The sequence below is a fragment of the Triturus cristatus genome, chromosome 9 (genome assembly GCF_964204655.1).
Source record: "Triturus cristatus chromosome 9, aTriCri1.1, whole genome shotgun sequence".
NCBI lineage: Eukaryota > Metazoa > Chordata > Amphibia > Caudata > Salamandridae > Triturus > Triturus cristatus.
The window spans coordinates 152,193,678-152,214,100 of NC_140592.1; the positions used below are offsets into that span (position 1 = coordinate 152,193,678).

General features: G+C 42.5%; 1 protein-coding gene across 2 annotated transcripts in view; it reads left to right on the forward strand.

Annotated features, from left to right (window-relative positions):
* The window catches only part of CACNA1D (calcium voltage-gated channel subunit alpha1 D), a 1,031,608-nt gene that overhangs the window by 746,982 nt on the left and 264,203 nt on the right, over positions 1–20,423 (forward strand). For both annotated transcript variants that reach the window (XM_085624624.1, XM_085624625.1), the window contains 2 exons: positions 11,860–11,961; positions 18,748–18,878. In XM_085624624.1, the coding sequence (XP_085480750.1) occupies positions 11,860–11,961; positions 18,748–18,878 (233 nt within the window). The remainder of the gene's footprint in view (positions 1–11,859; positions 11,962–18,747; positions 18,879–20,423) is intronic.

Below are 20,423 nucleotides of genomic sequence, written 5' to 3' on the forward strand. Positions count from 1 at the left end.
TAATCCTATGGTTGCACAAAGATTCTGATGAACAATCGTAGGTAGCAGTCGTATCTGTACATATATGGTATCTTTTTTCAAAATCTAAAATGCCAAAAACAACCTAGGGAGGAGATGTAGACGTTTCAACCCACGCTTATTTCTTGGGTCTGTTCAGAACATGTGTCATCTGACTAATGTTCCTAAAACAGAAATAGAATGGTGCCCTTAGTTCCTGTAGCCAGTATGAATTATCGCCCACTGTTGCATAGGTATCCAAAGTACCTACTCGCCGCAAACAATGTTTTTGGACCGTCCACAAGGTATCCACCTGAAGTTCTGCACTGCAATGAAGACATCCAATTATCATATCAAAGTCAGACTCATCATAGTGTTCCTTCCCATACTGTGTGCAATCTGCGAATACCGTTTGAACAGTGCATGCGTCATAGTTGACCTTCAACGCTGCAGGGCTCAAAATGGTGCTGCTTTAGTTCTTTTGCTCCAGATTCCTTTATTATCTTTATAAACAATGCAGTCCTTCTTGGATGTTTTCGAAATCAGTCCTTGCAAGCATGTTCTGCCTTCCTCACAGCAGTTTAACAATTCAATTGGGTACCATGGCTATCCGGTAATTTACAAAATCATATAATCTAGTTGGTTTCTTGACTCACCCTAGATGTGTGTTCTCCTGTTTAATTGATACTATGATACAATGACCCCACTTTTAAAACCACCTTTTTGGAGGGAATGCTGTGGAAAGCCTCCGTCAACTGCCATCTGGTCTATGCTAGGCAAAAGGAAAAACAATACCAACCAAAATCTTACATTAACAGGTTCCTATTCATACTCATCAGCTACTACATCCAAAGCTTCTCACTCTGGTCCTAGCATGTGCACTTAGAGATGCTACGCTGCTTGGCATATTTGACACCTTTATGCACTCTCTGATAATGAAGGTCTTCTTTAAGGAACTCTGAGTGCACTTTGTCAACTACAACTCTTTGACTCTTGGCCTACTTTTGCTGAACCTGAGCAGGCACATTATGGAACTTGTTGGTCTTGACGTCAATGTTCCCCTCCCCTTTCCATTTGAGCTACGGGCTCACAGACGGAAAATAGACTGCCCTGTATTGGTACTTCTGCTTGTTTTAATGTAGGAAACAGATACTAGAGGTTTAACTCTGGGAACATCAGAAGGAATAAAAAAACAATGTTTTGTTCCTCTTGGCAGCTTTGCAGACTGATGTTGTGTTTGTCAAGGATGCATCTTTGGGAGACCTATATGATAAGAAATATCTCCTGAATAGGCATAGGTCCAGTTTCCTTGAAAGATGCATTGCTGATACAATTACTCCCCGACATCCAATAGAACTTCTGTTTTTCTGAACATTTTGGGGAAGCCTTTGTTGCCGGATGATTCTGTTGGTCAAAAACCTGCGAACAGATTTTGGTTTATAACCTTGTGAAATTAGCAATGGACCTTATCTTTCAGTACCCGCAGTGATCGATATTTTATCTCAGCACAAATTGCTGGTTCTGTACCTTTCCCTCTGTCCATGGTAGATAGCAAACTAATCAACTTGGTGACTTTTTTTTTTAGTTTATGAAAACTGTTAAAACATAACACAAACATCTCATATTTAAATACAAATAAGTTAAAATTATAGTAAGATATCGCTATGCTCCAGAGCATTACAAATAGCCTCAAACTTTCTGAGGAAAGTTTTAAGTCCATTTCTAGTTTCCAAGTTTTTAGAATTATTAATGTCCCAAAAGATGTTAATGCTATCAGGAGAAACTTACAACTATAGCTAATCACCCAGATAATCTTTGTGCAACATTAATAGCACATTACAATAAAGGAGAACATACTTCACAGTTTCAGTACCAGAGGCACATAATGGACATAATGTGTAAGAGATGGCAATGCCCAACATTAAAGTTATTAGTGTGTTTCAATACCATTGACTCCCTCATTTTTTAACAGTTATACATACCAATGATGAGAAGCCTGTGTCCTGTTTTTAAAAAGTCAAACCCCCTATTGTTGTTCCCATGAGGTGCCTCCTTATTTTCTCTCAGACATGTTTGTCTGTTTTTTTTTACCTTCCGTGGAATTTTCCCAGAGCTCTGTAGCACTCTTAGGAGTGAAACAACTGAGATGTTTCTGATATCCTTCCTTTTCTCTATTTGTTAGGTTAAGGATACTCCTGTGTGATATTTTTTAATTCCAATGCCACTGGCTCAGGACTTATTGTTTGGGATGCCTAACCAGCTGCATACCAGTATTTAGCCCAGTGACCATTAGCCTCTTCTTTCATCTAGTATAGAAATTCCAGAGATAGGCCTCTAAATATGTCTCCTGCATTGGGTTCCAGAGAGGTGAAATTCAAATATAGCATTTCTCTTGATTTAGCCTTGGCTTCCAACCATTGGGCTATTTGTTTCCAGAGGTTTGTATTCATTTGACTTTAGATGGAAGCTGTGCAATGTCAACTGGGAGAGATGATGTCCCAAAAGAAGGTGATTACTGCTTTCCTCAAAGTCAATTCCAAATGATTGAGACCTGCATGGGGGACCAAGTCAATGACTGAACTTAACTAGTCAGGAATATCTTTGTCCCAGCTCACCTGGATCGAACCTGAGTATACCTGTTTTATCTGCATTACAAGGGCATCAAGGAAGCCTGAGACACCAAAGGACTTTGCCGGCCAATGCCCTCAATATGCCCACAATGCCAACTCAATGTGCCCCCTTTACACCTACCCTGTAGCGCAGCGATGTGTGTCTTGGCCGCAGTTTAGTGCCAGGCTCAGAAGGTAGCCTAAACCCCCTTTGAGTCCCAGAATACTAGGATTCCCCTTTTCTTTCAGAATCTGAAATGGTCTTCATTGTGTGTGTCCAGTCATGCTACACTCATAAACTTTAGAGAGTCACTTCTGTACAATTTATGTACCTCTTAACTAGTGGACACCACCTTCTGGTTTTTGCAGTCCAGTCCAGTGGATGCCATCACTCCCATGGGTGGCCCTTGACATAGAATTTTCGAAAGCAATTGTCCATTACAAGATAAACAAAGTATCTGATAGAGAATTCTAGCCGTTGATTCCTTACATTAGAATATTTCCGGGTTCAGACTGGATCCAGAATTTGTTTTAGCAATCCCCTGCGCACCAGTAAATTGTTATGCTCTGCGTGGCGTCGCTGGCGTTGTCCGCGCCAGATGTGACATGTCCAGTACCTATATGGGCACCACCCCAGCATCACTGACCTCAGTTCCTTCCAGATCGATCTCCCCTCAGTCATTTTTTGACTGACTTTGACCTTTTTTGACTCGATGACTAATATGCCATTTAAACTTTTTTGACCATGTCACCGAAGAAACCCACCGATGTTCAAACAATGTGACAGGTGTCGGTGACAGACCCACACTTGGTCTGTTTGTGGTGTTTTGAGAAGGACCACAACTCGTCGTCTGCATAGTGCAGGATGATGAACCCGAATGCCATCAGAAAAAGGCATTGAAGCTCTTGCCCGCTCTTCACGTGACTCTGCGCCCTCAGGTTCCGTTAACAAGGGAGGTCTCAAGACGGCTCCCAGAGTGGGTTGCATTGGTCCTCCTCTTCTGGTAAGTCCCTTAAGAAAAGTCTAAGAAGTCGAAGTGTTCTTCGACTTCTCTACGCTGCTCTCATTCTTCAGCCTACGGGAGGGAATGATTTCACAAATACTGATATCGATCACAGGTTGTCCCTGGCCAGTCAGCGTCGGAAACTAGGTCTGTTCTGTGCTTTCCTGAATTTCCCGAAGCAGGAGCAACCCCCAACAGCTTCAAGAGTATTATGAAGTCACAAGTCTCATTTTTGGGTAGTCGATTCATTCTGGAGTATCTTTGGGTCCCTCGGGTGCGGGAGGGTCCTGGATTGGAGCTCCTCTGACAGGTCTGCCCTCATCACCAGTCGATCCCTTAGAATTCATTGGTGGAACCGGATCGGCCCCAGGCAAAACATCGGGCCCCCTCCGTGAACCATTCCAGTGGCACTGTTCCCAGCGGCGCAGACGCCCATCAGCGATGCCGAACACATTGCGATTCCTGACTCCGAAACGGAGGCGAACTTGCAGCACATGGCGTCGCTTTTGGTGCCACACTGCCTCAGTTGGAGACAGAGCCTATTTCATGGCAGGGCTCATTAAGGAACATGTATCGAGGGGATCCGAGGATCCCTATTTCTACACTGACCCCCCTAGCAGAGTCCATGGCCGATTGCAGCTGATATGAGGACCTTGGTGACGCCAGTGGTCTAAATACTTCACCAGACTCTGGCCTCCTCTATCCTTCCACAGTCGCTTTGGAAGAAGAGACTTCCTTTGCGATGGTGATTTGGTGGGCAGCTGAGGTCCTGGACCTACAGTTGTCCACGGTTCAAGTCAAAACAATGTTTTGATAGAGGTGCTTCAACCAGGGTATCCCCATGAGACCCCCCTACTGCCCTTCAGCGAAGCCCTCGCTGATGTCCTGCTCGGGGACTGACCCAAGCCCTGCACAGGCATTCCTGTGCGCAGGACCATTTCTTACTGCTTTCGCCCTACTTCCGGGACCCAGCCTTCTCCCCCATAATCCCACCCCTAAGAGTCTGGTAGTTCATGAGTCGACTTCCAGAATTAATTCCAGGGCGTTCCTGCCCAACACCACGGGATAGTGAATCCAAGAGGCTGGATACCTTCAGAAAGAGGATTTTTTTCTTCCGCCAGCCTATAACTGCAATCCAGGAAAACAGCTAGCTTACTGGGCCGTTATTTCCATACTGTGTGAGATATGGTTGTCAAGTGCTGCCTATGGTCCCAGGTGCGGCACTGGCCATACACTTCCAAGCCATTGCTGATGGGCGAGATGCGGCAAAGTTCATGATCTAATGTGGGTTGGATATGACAGACTCACTGGACAGAGCAATTTCTTCTTCGGTGGCGATAAGACGTGATGGCTGGTTGAGGAATACTGGCTTTTTAAGGTTCATTAAAGCCTTACTCATGGCCATGCCCTTCGATGGAAACTGTTTCTTTGGAGACCTGGTGGATTCGGCCTTGGAAAGATTTAAGGATAGTAGGGCCACTGCCAGGTCGTTGGAGCTCTCCATAGCCCCCCAACAGCTGCATTCCACTTTACATCCCTTCTGTGGCCACAGTAGAGGCTATCAGCCACGTCCTTTCCCAAATAGCCACCATGGCCAGCAGGCTCAGTCCTTTTGAGTTCACGGAGGAAGCAGATTCCACAAGCCTTGTGGGGTCGCAAGCCAGAGATCCGCCTAATCATCTTCTTTGGCAGCTGCATAGTCAAGGCCTCTTTAATTTGCCCTCAAACCAAAATGGGCATTTGGTTGGTGGAAGAATCCAATACCATCTGCACCAGTAGACGGACATAACATCAGACAAATGGGTGCTCCCGATTGTCCAACGGGGTTATGCTCTCCCATTTCAAGAAACCCCACTGTCCCTTCCTCCATCCCCAGATCGGCTGACAGAGGACTACATTGCACTCTTGCGACAGGAAGTGCTGGCTTTTCTGGCCAAGAGAGCCATCGAGAGGGTGCCAGCATCAGAAGTAGGTAAAGGTTTCTGTTCCCACCACTTTCTTGTTCCAAAGAAGGATGGAGGCCTACCCTGCACCCTCTCAAGAGGAATAGGTGTGGCGCCGCGGCCAGAGCGACTGACTCCGGAATCTGGGGTTCACGGTTCGATCGCCGGCGGCAAATTAGCCCAGCACCATGCGACTCTGGGCAATAGCTCGCTTAATCTCCCCGATGGCCCCCAGCGTCTAGAGACTCTTACGGGTGATTGATTGCGCTTTACAAATGTGGATATTATTATTATTATTATTATTCTTGAAGAAGAAAAATTCAAGATGCTCAACCTGGCTCCGGTCTTATCTGCTCTCGACCCTGGATACTGGATGGTGCCATTGGACTTGGAGATCGTTTCCACATTCCCGGCCTGCCTGTCCACAGACGCTACCTGTGGTTCATGGTGAGCCAGGAGCATTATCAGTTTGCTTTTCTCCCTTTCAGCCTTACCAGTGCCCCTCAGATGTTCACCAAGCTGATGGCGTGCTTGTAGTGCATCTGCGGAGGTCAGGGGTTCCAGTGTCTTCCTACCTCGATGATTGGCTGTTTGAAGTGGGCTTGTCACAGGCAGTCGTCTCCCACCTCCAAACTACGACAGACCTCATGCATTCACTGAGGTTTACTATCAACATGCCTAAGTCACACCTAACTTCTTCTCGGATGCTCCCTTTTATCAGAGCTGTTCTGGACACAGTGCAGTTTCGCACTTATTCTCTGGAACAGCGAGTCCGGGATATTCAGGCTATGAGTCCAATGTTTCAGCCTCTATCCTGGATTTTGGTGAGACTGACTCTAAGGCTGCTGGTTCTCATCGCCTCCTGCATCCTGTTGGTAAAACATGCCCATTGGCATATGCAGGCTCTGCAGTGGGACTTGAGGACCCAATGGGAAAAGCATCAGGTAAATCTCTGTGACCTGGTCCAGATATTAGAAGGAACTGCAAAATGCCAGCTGTGGTGGCTCATGGCCTGTCTTTCGGCCAAAGCAAAATGCTCTCCCTTACCCACCCAGGGCTCACAGTGGTGTCAAATGAGTCATTTTTGGGCTGGCGTGGCCACCTGTGATAGGTGGAGATCAGAGGACTCTGGTCTGCGGTGGAATCTCGGTCCACATCAATCTGTTGGAACTGAGAGCAGTCCGACTGGCATTGAAAGCCTTTTTTCCTGTGAACGAGGGAAGGCTAGCTCAAGTCTTCACATACAACACCACCACCATGTGATACTGCAAGAAATAGGGATGGGTGGGGTCATGGACAATTTATCAAGAGGCATATACCTGAGGGTTCAAAACATGCAGGCTCTCTGAACGCCAGAGTGGATGAACTCAGCTGTCGATGCCTAGCAGATCATGAATGCCATCTTCATCCAGAGGTGGTGCAAGGTCTCTTCTGAGAATGGGGGGTACCTTGGTTAGATTATTCGTCACCGCCGAGAATGTGCAACGTCAACACTTCTGCATGCTTGAGTTTCCAAGGCGGTTCCCAATCTGAGACTCATTTTGTCTCGAGTAAAGCTCGGGACTCCTGCATGCTTTTCCGCTGATACCACTCCGGTCTATAATTCTCAAGAACATCACAAACTACTGGTCCCAAGTCATCTTAGTGGCTCTGGACTGGGCACGGAGATTGTGATATTCCGTACTCCTGAGCTTGGGCATCTCTCCTCCAGGGATGCTGCCAATTCGGGAGGATCTTCTGTTGCAGCAACAGGGCAGGATACTGCACCCAAACCGGTCCACTCTCCACCTTCATGCTTGGATATTCAGCTGGGACAATTGAGGGTGTTTGACCTCCCTCCCAAAGTGTGTGATGTCATTCTGACAGCCAGGCTTTCTTCTACCAAAACCATCTATGCCTTCCGGTGGGACAAGTTTGTGGCATAGTGTGCATCTAAGTCAGTTGATCCTCCGTCTATACCCTTTTCTAAAGTTCTCCTTTTTATTTTATCCCCGGCCCGGCAAGGCTTTGCTCTAGGCAGAGTGAAAGGATATCTGTCTGCCATTTCCACTTTTCTAGTGCTGCCGAATCAACCTTCCCTGTTTAGGTCACCTTATATGTTTGCAGTGTGTTTCCTTCCTCACCCTTATTTATGCCCCAATGGGACTTCAATTTAGATTTTACTTTCTTTATGTGTTTCCCTTTTGAAATGATGCGTAGTTGCCCTTCATGGCTCTTAACTCTCAGAACTGTCTTTCTTGTGACAATAACATCTGCCAGGAGGGTAAGCGAGTTACTCGCACTTTCAGTTAACACACCATGCATTTCCTTTTTCCTAGACAAACTGGTTCTAAGAATCCAGGCATCTTTTCTACTGAACCTGCCCACACCCTTGCACGTCTGGCAAAACATCATCCTATCTACTTTTTTCCCCCTCCTCATCATTCAAAAGAAGAGGAGAGATTCTACTGCCTGGATCCAAAAAGAGAGTTATCGTTCCATATTGATCATACGAAAGATTTCCGGGTGGACGCTCAACTGTTTTTTTTGCAGGGGCAAAGTAAGGAATGGCAATACAAAACAGAACCCTTTCTCAACGATTCCTCCTCTGTATTAAAATCTGCCATGCAACACCCAAGAAACAGCCTCTAAGGCAGAGGTCTTCAAACTGTGGGGCGCGCCCCCTGGGGGTCCGTGACTGCATTCCCAGGGGGGCGCAAATGCCTCAGCAAAGAATTGTAAATGAAGATCGCCTAGAAGTGTGGCCTTCTTTATTTGGTGCATTTCCATGCCGTTTTCATTTACAAACAGGCTTGAAGTTAAAGTATAGAAACCCCTCCATATGGGGGCTGGGATCATTGAGTGTGGTGGCAGGGTCAAAGAGGTGGCTAAGAAGAACAAACGATTCTGCAAGGATTTTGTTTTTTTATACGCAATTAGAAAGGCAAAAAAGTACCCACACACAATGAAAAAAAAATTAACGCAAGTTAAAGGTCCTGTTTTTCTGGGCAAATCATTTAATCTCCTGTGCCTACAAACGAACGTGACCTTTTGTAATGTAGTATGTGCTCATGTAAAGTGCTGCAACATCTCAGGTCAAATTTGCACTATATAAAACTACCACAAAAAAAAAGTAATCTTATTGTGCCAAATGTGACATCTCAGTTGGTTAAAATGTGATCACTGTAGATGTCTGTGTGTTTGTGTGTGAGACCAGACAGGTACAGAATTGTATCCTAGTTGGCGCAGTGTGGAATGCTGACTTAAGTATTTATAGTGCTATGAAGTCCCAGCGTGAGACAGAAAGCACTGTGAATATATGTCATTATTAATTAGTAACGACAGAGGAGAAACACAAAAGGAACAAGATCCATGGGTAGTGACAAAGATATGGCTCAGAACAAGGGGCACTATGTGGGGGCTAATTTTTTCATTTACAAATGAACAGAGATGACTTCCTCAGAGAGATGCCCCCTAGGAAGGGTGAGGTATATAGGGACTTTTTATTTTTTTATTTTTAAAAGGGTCATCACAATCATTAGTGTAACATACTAAGGCAAGGGTGTAAGTGACCACAGTCCCTCAATTATGTCTTCCTTACTATGAAAAAGGTGCTGTGGGGGCCCATGGTCCTTGCTAGCATTAGAGCCTGGATCACCCTTACTACTTTTCTTTTCCACACTCGAGGCCAGAAAGTATGATTGGTGCTGCAGGTAGAGTGGCATCAGGGCCCCATGGCATGAGGAGCCAAGTAAACCGCAATCATGGCAGTTTTTCCACCCTCCTTGGCTTGCATTAGGGCCCAATGCACACTTGTATGTCAGTGTTGCTTTCAGCCTCGGAGCAATGGCTCAAGGGATGGGAAAATTGAAGCAGAGAAGGTACCTTAGTTTAGCCTCAGAGAGATGGCAGGGAGGGGGTGTGGCAAAATGGGAGCCCTGTTTTTAACAAATGGCAGAGGAGATAGCTTCTGCCATGCAAAGCGGGCTATCATTTGTGAAGTTGGTGCAGCAGTCTAGGTTTCTGAGGGGCACACTGCAACACAATTATCACTTTAAAAAGGGGTCAAGAGGACTTTTTGTCATATGTTACTTTAGGGCACCCTTGCAGAAAAAAGAGGGATATTATGTGGGAGCCTCTGTTTCTTCTTGAAAGGGACAGAGAGCCTGCTGCACGGTTTGCATGATAGTTAAGCAAAGTGGGGAAGAGGTGAAAGCAGCAGAGGTGATATTCTGCTATGCAGAGCTTCAGTTATCATTGGTGCTGCAGGCGTAGTTGCATTGGGGCCCAGTAGTGTGAGGGGTTCACAACACCCCAATTATGGGGAGCAGTATTTTTGGGTCAATTAGTGGTTTTGTTCGATGTATTTGCTGTTTTATATGTCTCACATGCAGTGTGGACTGTAATCTACAGTACCACTGAAAGGATCTCTTAAGTCTTGCCCCTTGTGCTCAGCCCATTTCTACCGCTCCCCCAATCCTTCTCATAAGGTTTTGGAGGGGGGCCCGACTTCAAAACAACTTGCTTAGGGAGGGCACAAAGCAAAAATGTTTGAAGACCTCTGCTCTAAGGGCTTAAAAGCTCACTCCATCAGTCCTACAGCTGCATCCACTGCAATAGCTAGAGGAGGCCTCGCCTTGGACATCTGTCAGACAGCTATGTGGGCATCGCTGTACACGTTTGCCAAGCACTACTGCCTTCACAGTCAGGTCCAGCAAGATGGGCACTTTGCCTGTTCGGTCCTCCAGTACTACTTAGTCTGAAACAATCTGCAAACCCTCGTCCATGGAGAGATATTGCTTTGGTATCTGATAGAGAGTACTAACTGAAGATTCCAAATCTTAGAATGTCCCAGGCGCCAGACTGGATTGGACATTTTTTCTTGAACAGTACACTTGTAGGTGGAGTCACACTGCTCCGCGTGGCATTATCCGTGCCGGAAGTGCAGTGCGTGGATCCAATATAGGTGCCACCCAGTGCGCTGAAATCAGTTATTTTCTTTCTGCACCAATCAGCTCAGATCCAGAGATGAGATACTCAACGAGTTTTTGAGACATTGCCTCTTAGTGTGGTAGGGATGTCTGCGAGGAAGGCTGGCTTTAAGCCCTGTGGCGCCAGTCACCTGCAAATGTCAGTGACAAACCCACACCTCGTTTATCTCTGGTGTCTCAAGTACGACCACAACTCTAAGACATGGGTTGATTGTCGTGCCATGCACCCCAAGGCCTTGAGGAAGGAAGCACTCCTTCAAGCTCTTTGGCGCTCGAAGCGTGACGCCTCAGCGGTCTGGAGCCTGGTCGCAAGAAATTCGAATTCGAAGTCGTCCGGGCGCTTGGGTAAGGCCAGCAAGCACAGAAAGAACAAATGGGTGCTTTTTCACAGAACTAATCTGAGATAAAATCCTAAACTTACTACTTTTGGTATTCACAGAAGGCATTTAGTAGTAGTAAAGTTAGGACTCCTAACTTTACTACTACTAAACGGAGATAAAATCCTAAACTTACTACTTTTGGTATTCACAGAAGGCATTTAGTAGTAGTAAAGTTAGGACTCCTAACTTTACTACTACTAAATGCCTTTTGTGACTACCGAAAGTTGTAAAGTTAGGATTTTGTCTCAGTTTAGTAGTAGTAGTAAAGTTAGGAGTCCTAACTTTTCTACTACTAAATTCCTTCTGTGGTCGGTAGGTATTTGACTTCGCACTGACTGTCAAAGTCATCCGATGAGTCGAGGGAGCGTTGGTATTCGAGCCCTGATATTTTGGAAAGTATTTATTGTATGCACAAGTATAAAAAATTCGCCATTAAAGTCTTGATCACTGTAGACCAGAGGTCTTCAAACTGTGGGGCGCGCCCCCCTGGGGGTCCGTGACTGCATTCCCAGGGGGGCGCAAATGCCTCAGCAAAGAATTGTAAATGAAGATCGCCTGGAAGTGTGGCCTTTTTTATTTGGTGCATTTCCATGCCGTTTTCATTTACAAACAGGCTTGAAGTGAAAGTATAGAAACCCCTCCATATGGGGGCTGGGGTCATTGAGTGTGGTGGCAGGGTGAAAGAGGTGGCTAAGTAGAACAAACGATTCTGCAAGGATTTTGTTTTTTTATACGCAATTAGAAAGGCAAAAAAGTAACCCACACACAATAAAAAAAAATGAATGCAAGTTAAAGGTCCTGTTTTTCTGGGCAAATCATTTAATCTCCTGTGCCTACAAACGAACGTGACCTTGTGTAATGTAGTATGTGCTCATGTAAAGTGCTGCAACATCTCAGGTCAAATTTGCATAACACTGATCTTGTGATTTGCAGACTGTTATTGTTGTTGTTAACAGGTAATTTGGAACAAGCCAATGAAGAACTAAGAGCAGTTATAAAAAAAATATGGAAAAAAACAAGCATGAAGCTGCTCGATCAGGTTGTACCACCTGCAGGGGGTGAGTGATTTTATTATTAAAGTAAGCCTCTTTTATTTTTTGTAAACAGAAAAAAACATGATATATTGAAGACTTTAAAGTGTTTTACGTCACTTAACTCTAGTATGCATTCTGTACTAAATACAAATCACAGTAAGTAACCTGAAGTTAATTGTTTTGATAGATAATACCTATTGAATATTAAAATCATAATCATTTCATCAGTTTGAAAATAATGCATGCAATTAAGTCAGGAGAAACATGGATTGATATGTATTGTTGCTGTATTAAAGGAGATATCTGAATGGATCCATGTTAAATCTTCAAGTTACTATTGCATTATAACCCGCTGCATAGGGCTATATTGGTCCTAAAAGAGCACTCTGCTTGAATTCAAGGCCTGAGCTACAGTCAAGGGCCTATAATGATTAAGAGGGCATTTAATGAATGGTGTAGACTTGAATGCTGTCAGGACATTTCATCGAATGAAAGTAGAGTGTTGTAAACTTAGCAGGGAGAAGCAAAAGATACAATAAACCAATTGAGTAGAAAGCTGGTACCCGCCATTATAGGTGTTCTGCTACTACAGTGTCCTAAATAGATCTCCCAATATTCGAGTGTTGTACTCAAATTAATATTCAATAACAGCATGTATATTAATCTGTTCAATGTTTCCTACATGAATGATTTTAAAAAATCTCTAGTAAATGTTCATGTTACTTAACATTAATATTCACTAAGATCATGTATACCACATCAAGTCAATATGCACTATCAAAGAAAGTCCTAAAGAGTAATTATGTTATGCATATAACTTCAATTCCTTGCTCCTCCTCGTCAATTACACCTTACTTTTACTAGCAGAACCCCTACTTCCCTTTGGCACTGTTCAGCATTTAGGTTATTTGAAATTTCTATTGCTGAATAGCACTAGACTGGGTTTCTCCTATGAACTCAGTTTCTTTGCCATTCTCCCATTGCAGTCCTCGGAGGTCAGGTATCTCCTTTCAGTGGTAAATTTGTGTTCTTCGACTGTCCCCTTCTTGACTTTCAACCATGGCTGTTGCAGTGCCTCTTGGTTGCTCATTTACCAGCTGCCTCGCTTCCGTCTAAAGACACAGTCCCCCATCCCAATTCAGCGTCCCTGCCAACAAACATATTGTGTGCTTCAGGTTGGTCCACTCCGACGAAGTTGCAAGGCGATCCTCTGCTCGCTTTTCTTTTCAAAAGTCGCTGATCTTTCCCAGACATAGTGTCCCATCCTCTTTCTCTATAATCCCTATGATCCTGATTCATCCACTCCTTCCCACCTTTTCACTAGGCATCCGCTCCCCATCTAGCCACTAAAACCTCATTTCATTGTCCCACCGTGCCCTCTTAGTTGCTGTTGTTTTCTTTTCTCTTCTTCTGCTGGTTGTTTTCCTTCCCTAACTATTTCCTGATTTTGAACCAAATTTCCTTTCACTGTCCTTTTTGCAGCTATCCTGAAATTAAATTGTTTAGAACAAGATAACTGTTTAGAATGGAAACTTTTATTCACAAGAAAAAATTGTTATGATCTGCATAATGGTGTTCTGGATCCCATTATTCTTTCTTTTTTTATACATATGCAAGAACAGTTATTTAGTTGTTAAGTCTCTTTTGCTGTCATGTTTATGTTTAACGTTAATTATATATAGGTAAATGAATAACCTTATTTTTAATCTTCAATATACATATGAGAAATTTGTGTGGATCAACTAGATTTTAAAAGATCATCTAATCTGAGTCATTGGTTTGATTCTGAAAAGCATTCTAATATGTTTATTATGGTCCAATAATGCAATTTCAGGGTTCTGTTGACTTTCACAACCCATAAGACCTACATGACCCTCTTCGGTTGCATAATGGGACCACAATAGAATACTGCCTTTTCTTTCTTCTACAAGTGTGTATTTATGTATTGGGGTCACCTTCGATTAACAGTTTAACTTAAGTGTCTTGTTTTAAACGTGCAGGATCAGAACATATCAGACATCTCTTTAGATGAATACTGTTTAGATGTAAAGAGTGCAGATGCATGGTAACCATTTGGTATTTTTTAGCTTAATGTACTTTTGTAGCCTTACCACGTCTTTAAGGGATACTCAGACTCAGGTTCATGGAGCAGAATCCGGATGCCAGGCACGCGGGTGATGATGGAGGCTGATCTCTATGAAGGTGACCATATCTTCATTCCTTAGAAAGAGCATGATGGCTGCCCTGCTCTACAGCATGATTCATGACCCAAGCAGCAGCATCGGCTTTACCGCTGTAGGGGGCGGCTCCTACTTGCAGCTAGTGGTTGAATGCCCTCTGGGAGCTAGGACAATGAAAACCAAAGCCTAAAGCATCTGACCTTAAAAACAACAACTGATACTGCACATTTAAAACAAATGTTTGTTTCTGTTCCTTTGTTTTAACTGTATTCATCCAAAAATGCTTGCATGGCCTAGATTGACTGCTTGACTTATTATAACCATGTGCTTGAGCTTTTTTCTGCAGCCTGTATTCCTTTAACTATCAGTCTCTCAGAATATTCTGAAGCAATTCTGTTTTAGGGTGGTGGCATGGAACTAGTGTTGCCTCGTGCCAGCTGTATTCCCCGCCATTTTTGAAATACAGATGCATGCTTCAGAATAGAGATGCTACAGTAGACATGTTTGCATGAGTGATAGTCTTGCTCGAGTCTTTGTGCTTAATGTAATGCTCGCTCAGAACCCCATTACCTCCCACCAAAGACTGTCAGTTCATCCTGACTAAGGCTAAGTGTAACTATATTTACATGATCAAATGAGGGAGAATGACAGTCAGAGGTGTAACCGTGTGTATATTATACTCCTGTAATGTCAAGGGCGGGTTCTAGTAACATACCAGACCATGAGACTAGAGGTCAAATGGTTGTTAGATGTCACCAGAAACCCCAGCTGGCATTGCAGGACCATAATACCCTATTTACCTTATATATATCCTACAATACATGATCAATTAGAAACCAAATCAAAAATAAGAAGACCCACAAACTTCTCTGTTCCTATCACCAGGAGCCATACTGCTTGTAGCAGCACCTCTACTAGTAGTACTAATTATTTAGCTGGGGTTGCTATTTTTGCCACTTTTACCAATAGTACCACTATGGCAACAGGGGCTACCACTGGTGTGACTGCTGTTAGCACTATTTCAACTACTGCTACATCAGTACACAAGCAACTATTATTAGTCCATGTGGTATTACTGGTAGTGGTTACATATGTGTGTCTCTTTTATAATGTTTTCTAATTATTTTCAAAACCTCTAACTTAATAAGACAGATTAATGATAACATGACCATAAATGATGTGACTTACTTCACAGTTGAGATGTCATTTCCGTGTATTATTATTGGTTTTGAAGTCAATTACAATTGTAAACGAAAAATTGCAAATCATGCATGAATGCTTACAACTATGAATTGTTGAATCCATTCTAAATACCTCTTTCCATCATATAAACAAAGTAGTATAGATAGACAGTGTTGACAAATATTCCAAAATAGGTCTTCAAAACTAACAGATTCTAAAATGAGTTCCAACATATTTTAATTATTATGTCATCTAGTATTTACATGGACAATAATTTTGCTAGGTAGCTCTTTCAAGGTCACCCTTGTGGAATTAGCATCAGATAAATTACACACAAGTAATGCCAGAATGAAAACAATGATACCAATTACAATTTAGAAATTTATTAATACAAATTTCACCTTTAGCCTGTCTAATACCACCTTTACTTCAGTGCTTAGTAAGAGGAGTGATGGGTTGTCTTACTACCTACCCCCTTATCTTCCTCATCCTAGTTCTTACACATAAGTTGTGCCATGCCAATCTTCTATGCACTTTATTAGCATTTCATACAATGGGCTTCCCAATTAACCATTTTCTTATCTTTACTGTAACCTCGACAGAGGACGGGGCTTATAACCACTGCTAATCCTACTACTTTCACAAAAGAGAAATGCTAACCACATCACTTCCAATTTCTTTAGTGGCTTCTGTTTTCCTACATAGGCCATCATTCCAAGTTGCCTGGAGCAGTAGAAGTATATGTTAATAAAGGTGGTTGTTCTTATGGTAATGTAGTCCCTGAGGTTGTGCGAGCTGGGACCTTTTACTGCAGTTTAACTACTGAGTGACTATGAACCTGCCTCAACAGTTATATGTTCTAACACAAATCGGTCTGTTTTTTCTGTCTTTTACTTTGCATTTCGGAAGTTATAGTCTTTGTTTCCGTGGAGTTGAGGCAAATTCAGGCAGAGCATGCTTTTAATGTTGTTTCTTTCATGCTGTAGTCTGTTCGGCCTGCAGAGCAAGTATGGGGTTGATTATGCGGCGTTTGCTTATGCGCATCTTGTCGGGATCCTGCATACTGCTGCCTTTGCCTGATTCCTTCATGGTGGCAGTCATGAAAGATCTCTGGTGATTGCAGAGACTTTGCCACTTGTTAACCACGGTTTTCAGGCAGCTCTCTGTCTTGTCAGCAGCGTTTGCTTCATATCCCGGCAGACACTCCTGCTCAAAGTTCAGCCAAGGAGAGCAGAAAACGAGCTCTAAAGCTTCATCATCGAGAGCCTTTCATGAGATTCAGAAAGGGGAATTTTCGAGCAATGTTAAGACCTCTTCAGGTATCCTCCCATGAACGATCAATCTTTGGAGGCAGCTTTTAAATCAAGAAAAGGTCCTCCTCCTTCAAAAAAAGCATATTTGAGGAACATTTGGACCCAGATGTAGAACAGAGAGGATGTTACGTTTAAGGGTCTGATCTTTTTGAAGTCTTACAGCAATTAAGAGGGAGAGATTTTCATGATCCTACTGGGAAATGGGAAGAAAAGATGTATTTATGCAATACCAACACAAATTACCTTATTCCCTACCTCCCTTTTTGTCAAACATTTTTTGTTTGTGAAGTTTGGTCTGTCTAGTAAGGTTGCCGTTCATCCAACTTCTCCAATCCAGTGGGTATGATTAACAATTTCAATGGCATATCTGTCCATTGGTATACCTCTTCCTTGGAAGGAAGGGCAAAACAATATTCTGCAAGAGGAACTGGTGGCTCATGGGCTGCATTCGAGGGGAATTAACTAAAGGATATTTGTAGTGCAGTCGCATGGGCTTCTCCAAGTACTTTAATATTACATTTCAAACTTTGCCTGGAGGAAGTTACTTTTTATTTTTTTGGTTCATGAGTATTGAAAATTGTCCAAAACAGGTAATTCTTCTTTATGTTTATTACATGAAGTTACCAAATGAATTTCACTTGGTGAAGCATCACTTGTGGATGTTTGTTTTCTGCTATCAGAATTTGATTCCACTGCAGTGCATTCTCACTTTGTTAGGACTGCGATGAGAAGATGAATGTAAAGGTAGAGCTTACTCATCACAGTCCTCAATTTCCCATCTCTTCTCTCCCTCTCTGTAGATGTGTTGTTGGAGGTTATTTTTGGACCACTGCCATTTTATCTTGGGAATTAGGAAGTGATGTGGTTTGTCTTCCTCTTTAGTGAGAGTGGTAGGTGGAGCAGTGCTTTTAAGCTAGGTCTGTTCCTCTCAGAATTACAGTAAAGAGTTAAAAAATCAAGACTACTATGTAGAAAATGCCTGCATGAGTTGCAGGGCACAATTCGCATTGTAATTTCTGTGACGAGGAAGACTACGACTCAAAGTACTTAATATTTCTGATAAGTAATACAAGAATTTGTTGCCACACCTCACATTACATATATGACATTTCCTCCACATACTGATGTAATAAAAGTGACATTATCCCATCATATTAATACCCTATTAATGAGCATAGAAATGGTGGCTTAGAGCCTAGTGCAAGTAAGCCAAATGTTGAGTTACATATTCCTGAGGCTTGTGCAAGTGCTTCTGTTATACTAATTATAACTACGCCTCTCACACTCTCAATTACAATATTGCACTATTGTTTGCCCCTTTTTCACTTTTGACAGATATGTCTTCTTCTACTGACATCATCAAAGGGGGTGCGAGTGGGTGCTCCCAATCAACTAGCATTGTGCTGTCTTTTAGACCAGGAAGAGTTTTCTTCTGGTAGAAAACACAGTAAGAGATTTGTTCTAAAGTGAAGGCCTTGGGTGTCTCCAGTAGCCTCTGTGAATAAAAAGTCATACAAGGTGTTGTCAATAGTCATAGAAAAGGATTTATAAAACCGAAGTCATGTAATGTTAAACGTCATCAGCTAACACCTCCCACCGCCCTCCACCCCATTGTCAGCCTGTGACATAACTATGGGTGTCTCCACCCAAGGTGTCGCCATAGGGTATGGTCTCTGGCCAAATTGTAAACTTCAATCAAACCATAGATATTTTGTTAGGTTGAGGGACATATGATGATTTTGCATGAAGCTCACATTTCTATAGCATAATAGTTATACACAGCATTTAAAAACAATAGACTGTGTGTGAGTCCCCTGTTTGTTGACTCTTATGTCCTGATATTTATAATAACCAACACATTTAATGTGAGCATAATGCTTTTATTACTAAGTCTCCGTGAAGCAATTTCCTGTCATGCTAACCTCTACTGCTTTGAAGAATAAGATACTTTAAAAAATACTCAGTTTCTCTTTTTGGTAAAACCTGGTATGTTCAAGATTTAGGTTGGATTGTTTGAGCCCTATCATCATTGCTTGATACATTCATTGCCTTGTTTTACAAAATCACATCTAAGTGTGTAGGGCATTAATGAATATTTCTGACTTGGGAGAGATTTGTCTGATCTATTCATTTAGATGATGAGGTAACCGTGGGGAAGTTCTATGCCACCTTCCTGATACAGGACTACTTTAGGAAATTCAAGAAACGAAAAGAACAAGGACTGGTGGGAAAATACACTTCAAAGAACACTACAATTGCTTTACAGGTGATTTTCTTTTAATACTTTCACTAACTTTTTTAAGTGTATTTAAGATGCTAAGCAGGTGCATTTTGACCATTAAGCAGCGCTAATGCTAGGACTCCATCATCTTGGTCGTCCTCCTACACCCGTTCTGCGTTGAAATTAAGGATGATCGTAGGTTTGTCATTGTAAGCCAAGGTAAGTGCAAAATGACCTTGTTTTATTTGTCCGTTTGAAAAGTTTCACAGCAAATAGTTGCAGATAATTAAATGAAGGTTCATTTGGTGAGTGTGCAGTGCAAAGTTAATCATATCAAGGGGTATGCCCAGTGACGTGGGGGATGTTGTGAATAGATTGTTTTTAAGTGTCCTTTTATGTTTTAGTGGTGCCGTATAATACCTTACATATAGATCATTCATGTGATGTCTTTGAAAGAAGGCTTTTTGTGGCAATGTATGAAGTTTAAATTGCCTTTTCAGTATTTTCACACTCCTCTGAGAAAGCTTCCTCCTGTCCTATAAAGAACTTCAAAGTGTTGATGGGTTGCAATGTAGATGACACCTAATTCACTTCTATGTCAGATGCTCCTTAATTTTCATCTGAATATCCATTGATAACATATGAACGACAAAATCAGAGCAATTCCTCTTCTAACAGTAAATTAGTTGATATCGTCTGATTATCCAAGGATGGTTAAATCTCATATTGACATATCAATCAAGATTTTTGGAAGATCACAGACATGTGGTGGCACATATGTGTTTAAGCATTTGTTTAGCTCATTTGATCTTGTTGTGGCCCTTGAGCATGGTCAAGTCTGGAAAATGTCTATGCTGTTTTTAGTCTCATTATGATCTTAGAGGTTTTTTTTAATTTCATGTCAGCATTTTGAGTCCCTTTGTGCAGACTATTCGTGATGCACCCATATATGTGATTTTATGACTAGGCATACTATTCATTGCCAGTAGATCACTGAAACAATGAATTTCAAGTCTGGTTAATGGTTAGAATGTATGATAAGAGGGTTGAATGTAGAAAAAGTAAGATGCTTCTATTAAAACACATGCATAGTTTATTCAAATACCTATTGAACATCCTTTTATTGACACTCTATCGCAGTCTGAATGGATTTCTCTGCTATTTAATCTGCCTTCCTGTCCATCATTAAACCCTATTTATATGAGCCTTTAAAGTGGCCCAGTGGTAGCTTCACAACTCATGTATGCATATTCATGTAAAACAAAACTAGTCCAAAGTAAGTGGAGCACTGTGCGTGCAGGGTCATTGACAAAGATAGTCAACATGTGATTGGAGAGGGAGCTGGTTTCTAAGTGTGGAAGTATATTTTTACCTCATTGTGAGGTATTGTTCTTAAAAGAGGTGTGTCTTCAGTGCTTTCATAATATGGAGCAAATTTGGGACGTGCCTGATGTTTTAGAGGGTGTTGTTCCAGATCAGAGGTGCATAGATGGTTAGGACCTGTGTCATTTTTTTTCTACTTGCAACACTTATCATCTCCAGTATTGTGGTTGGTATCCAGGTGTGCAGGGAGCAACCAGAGATAGTGTG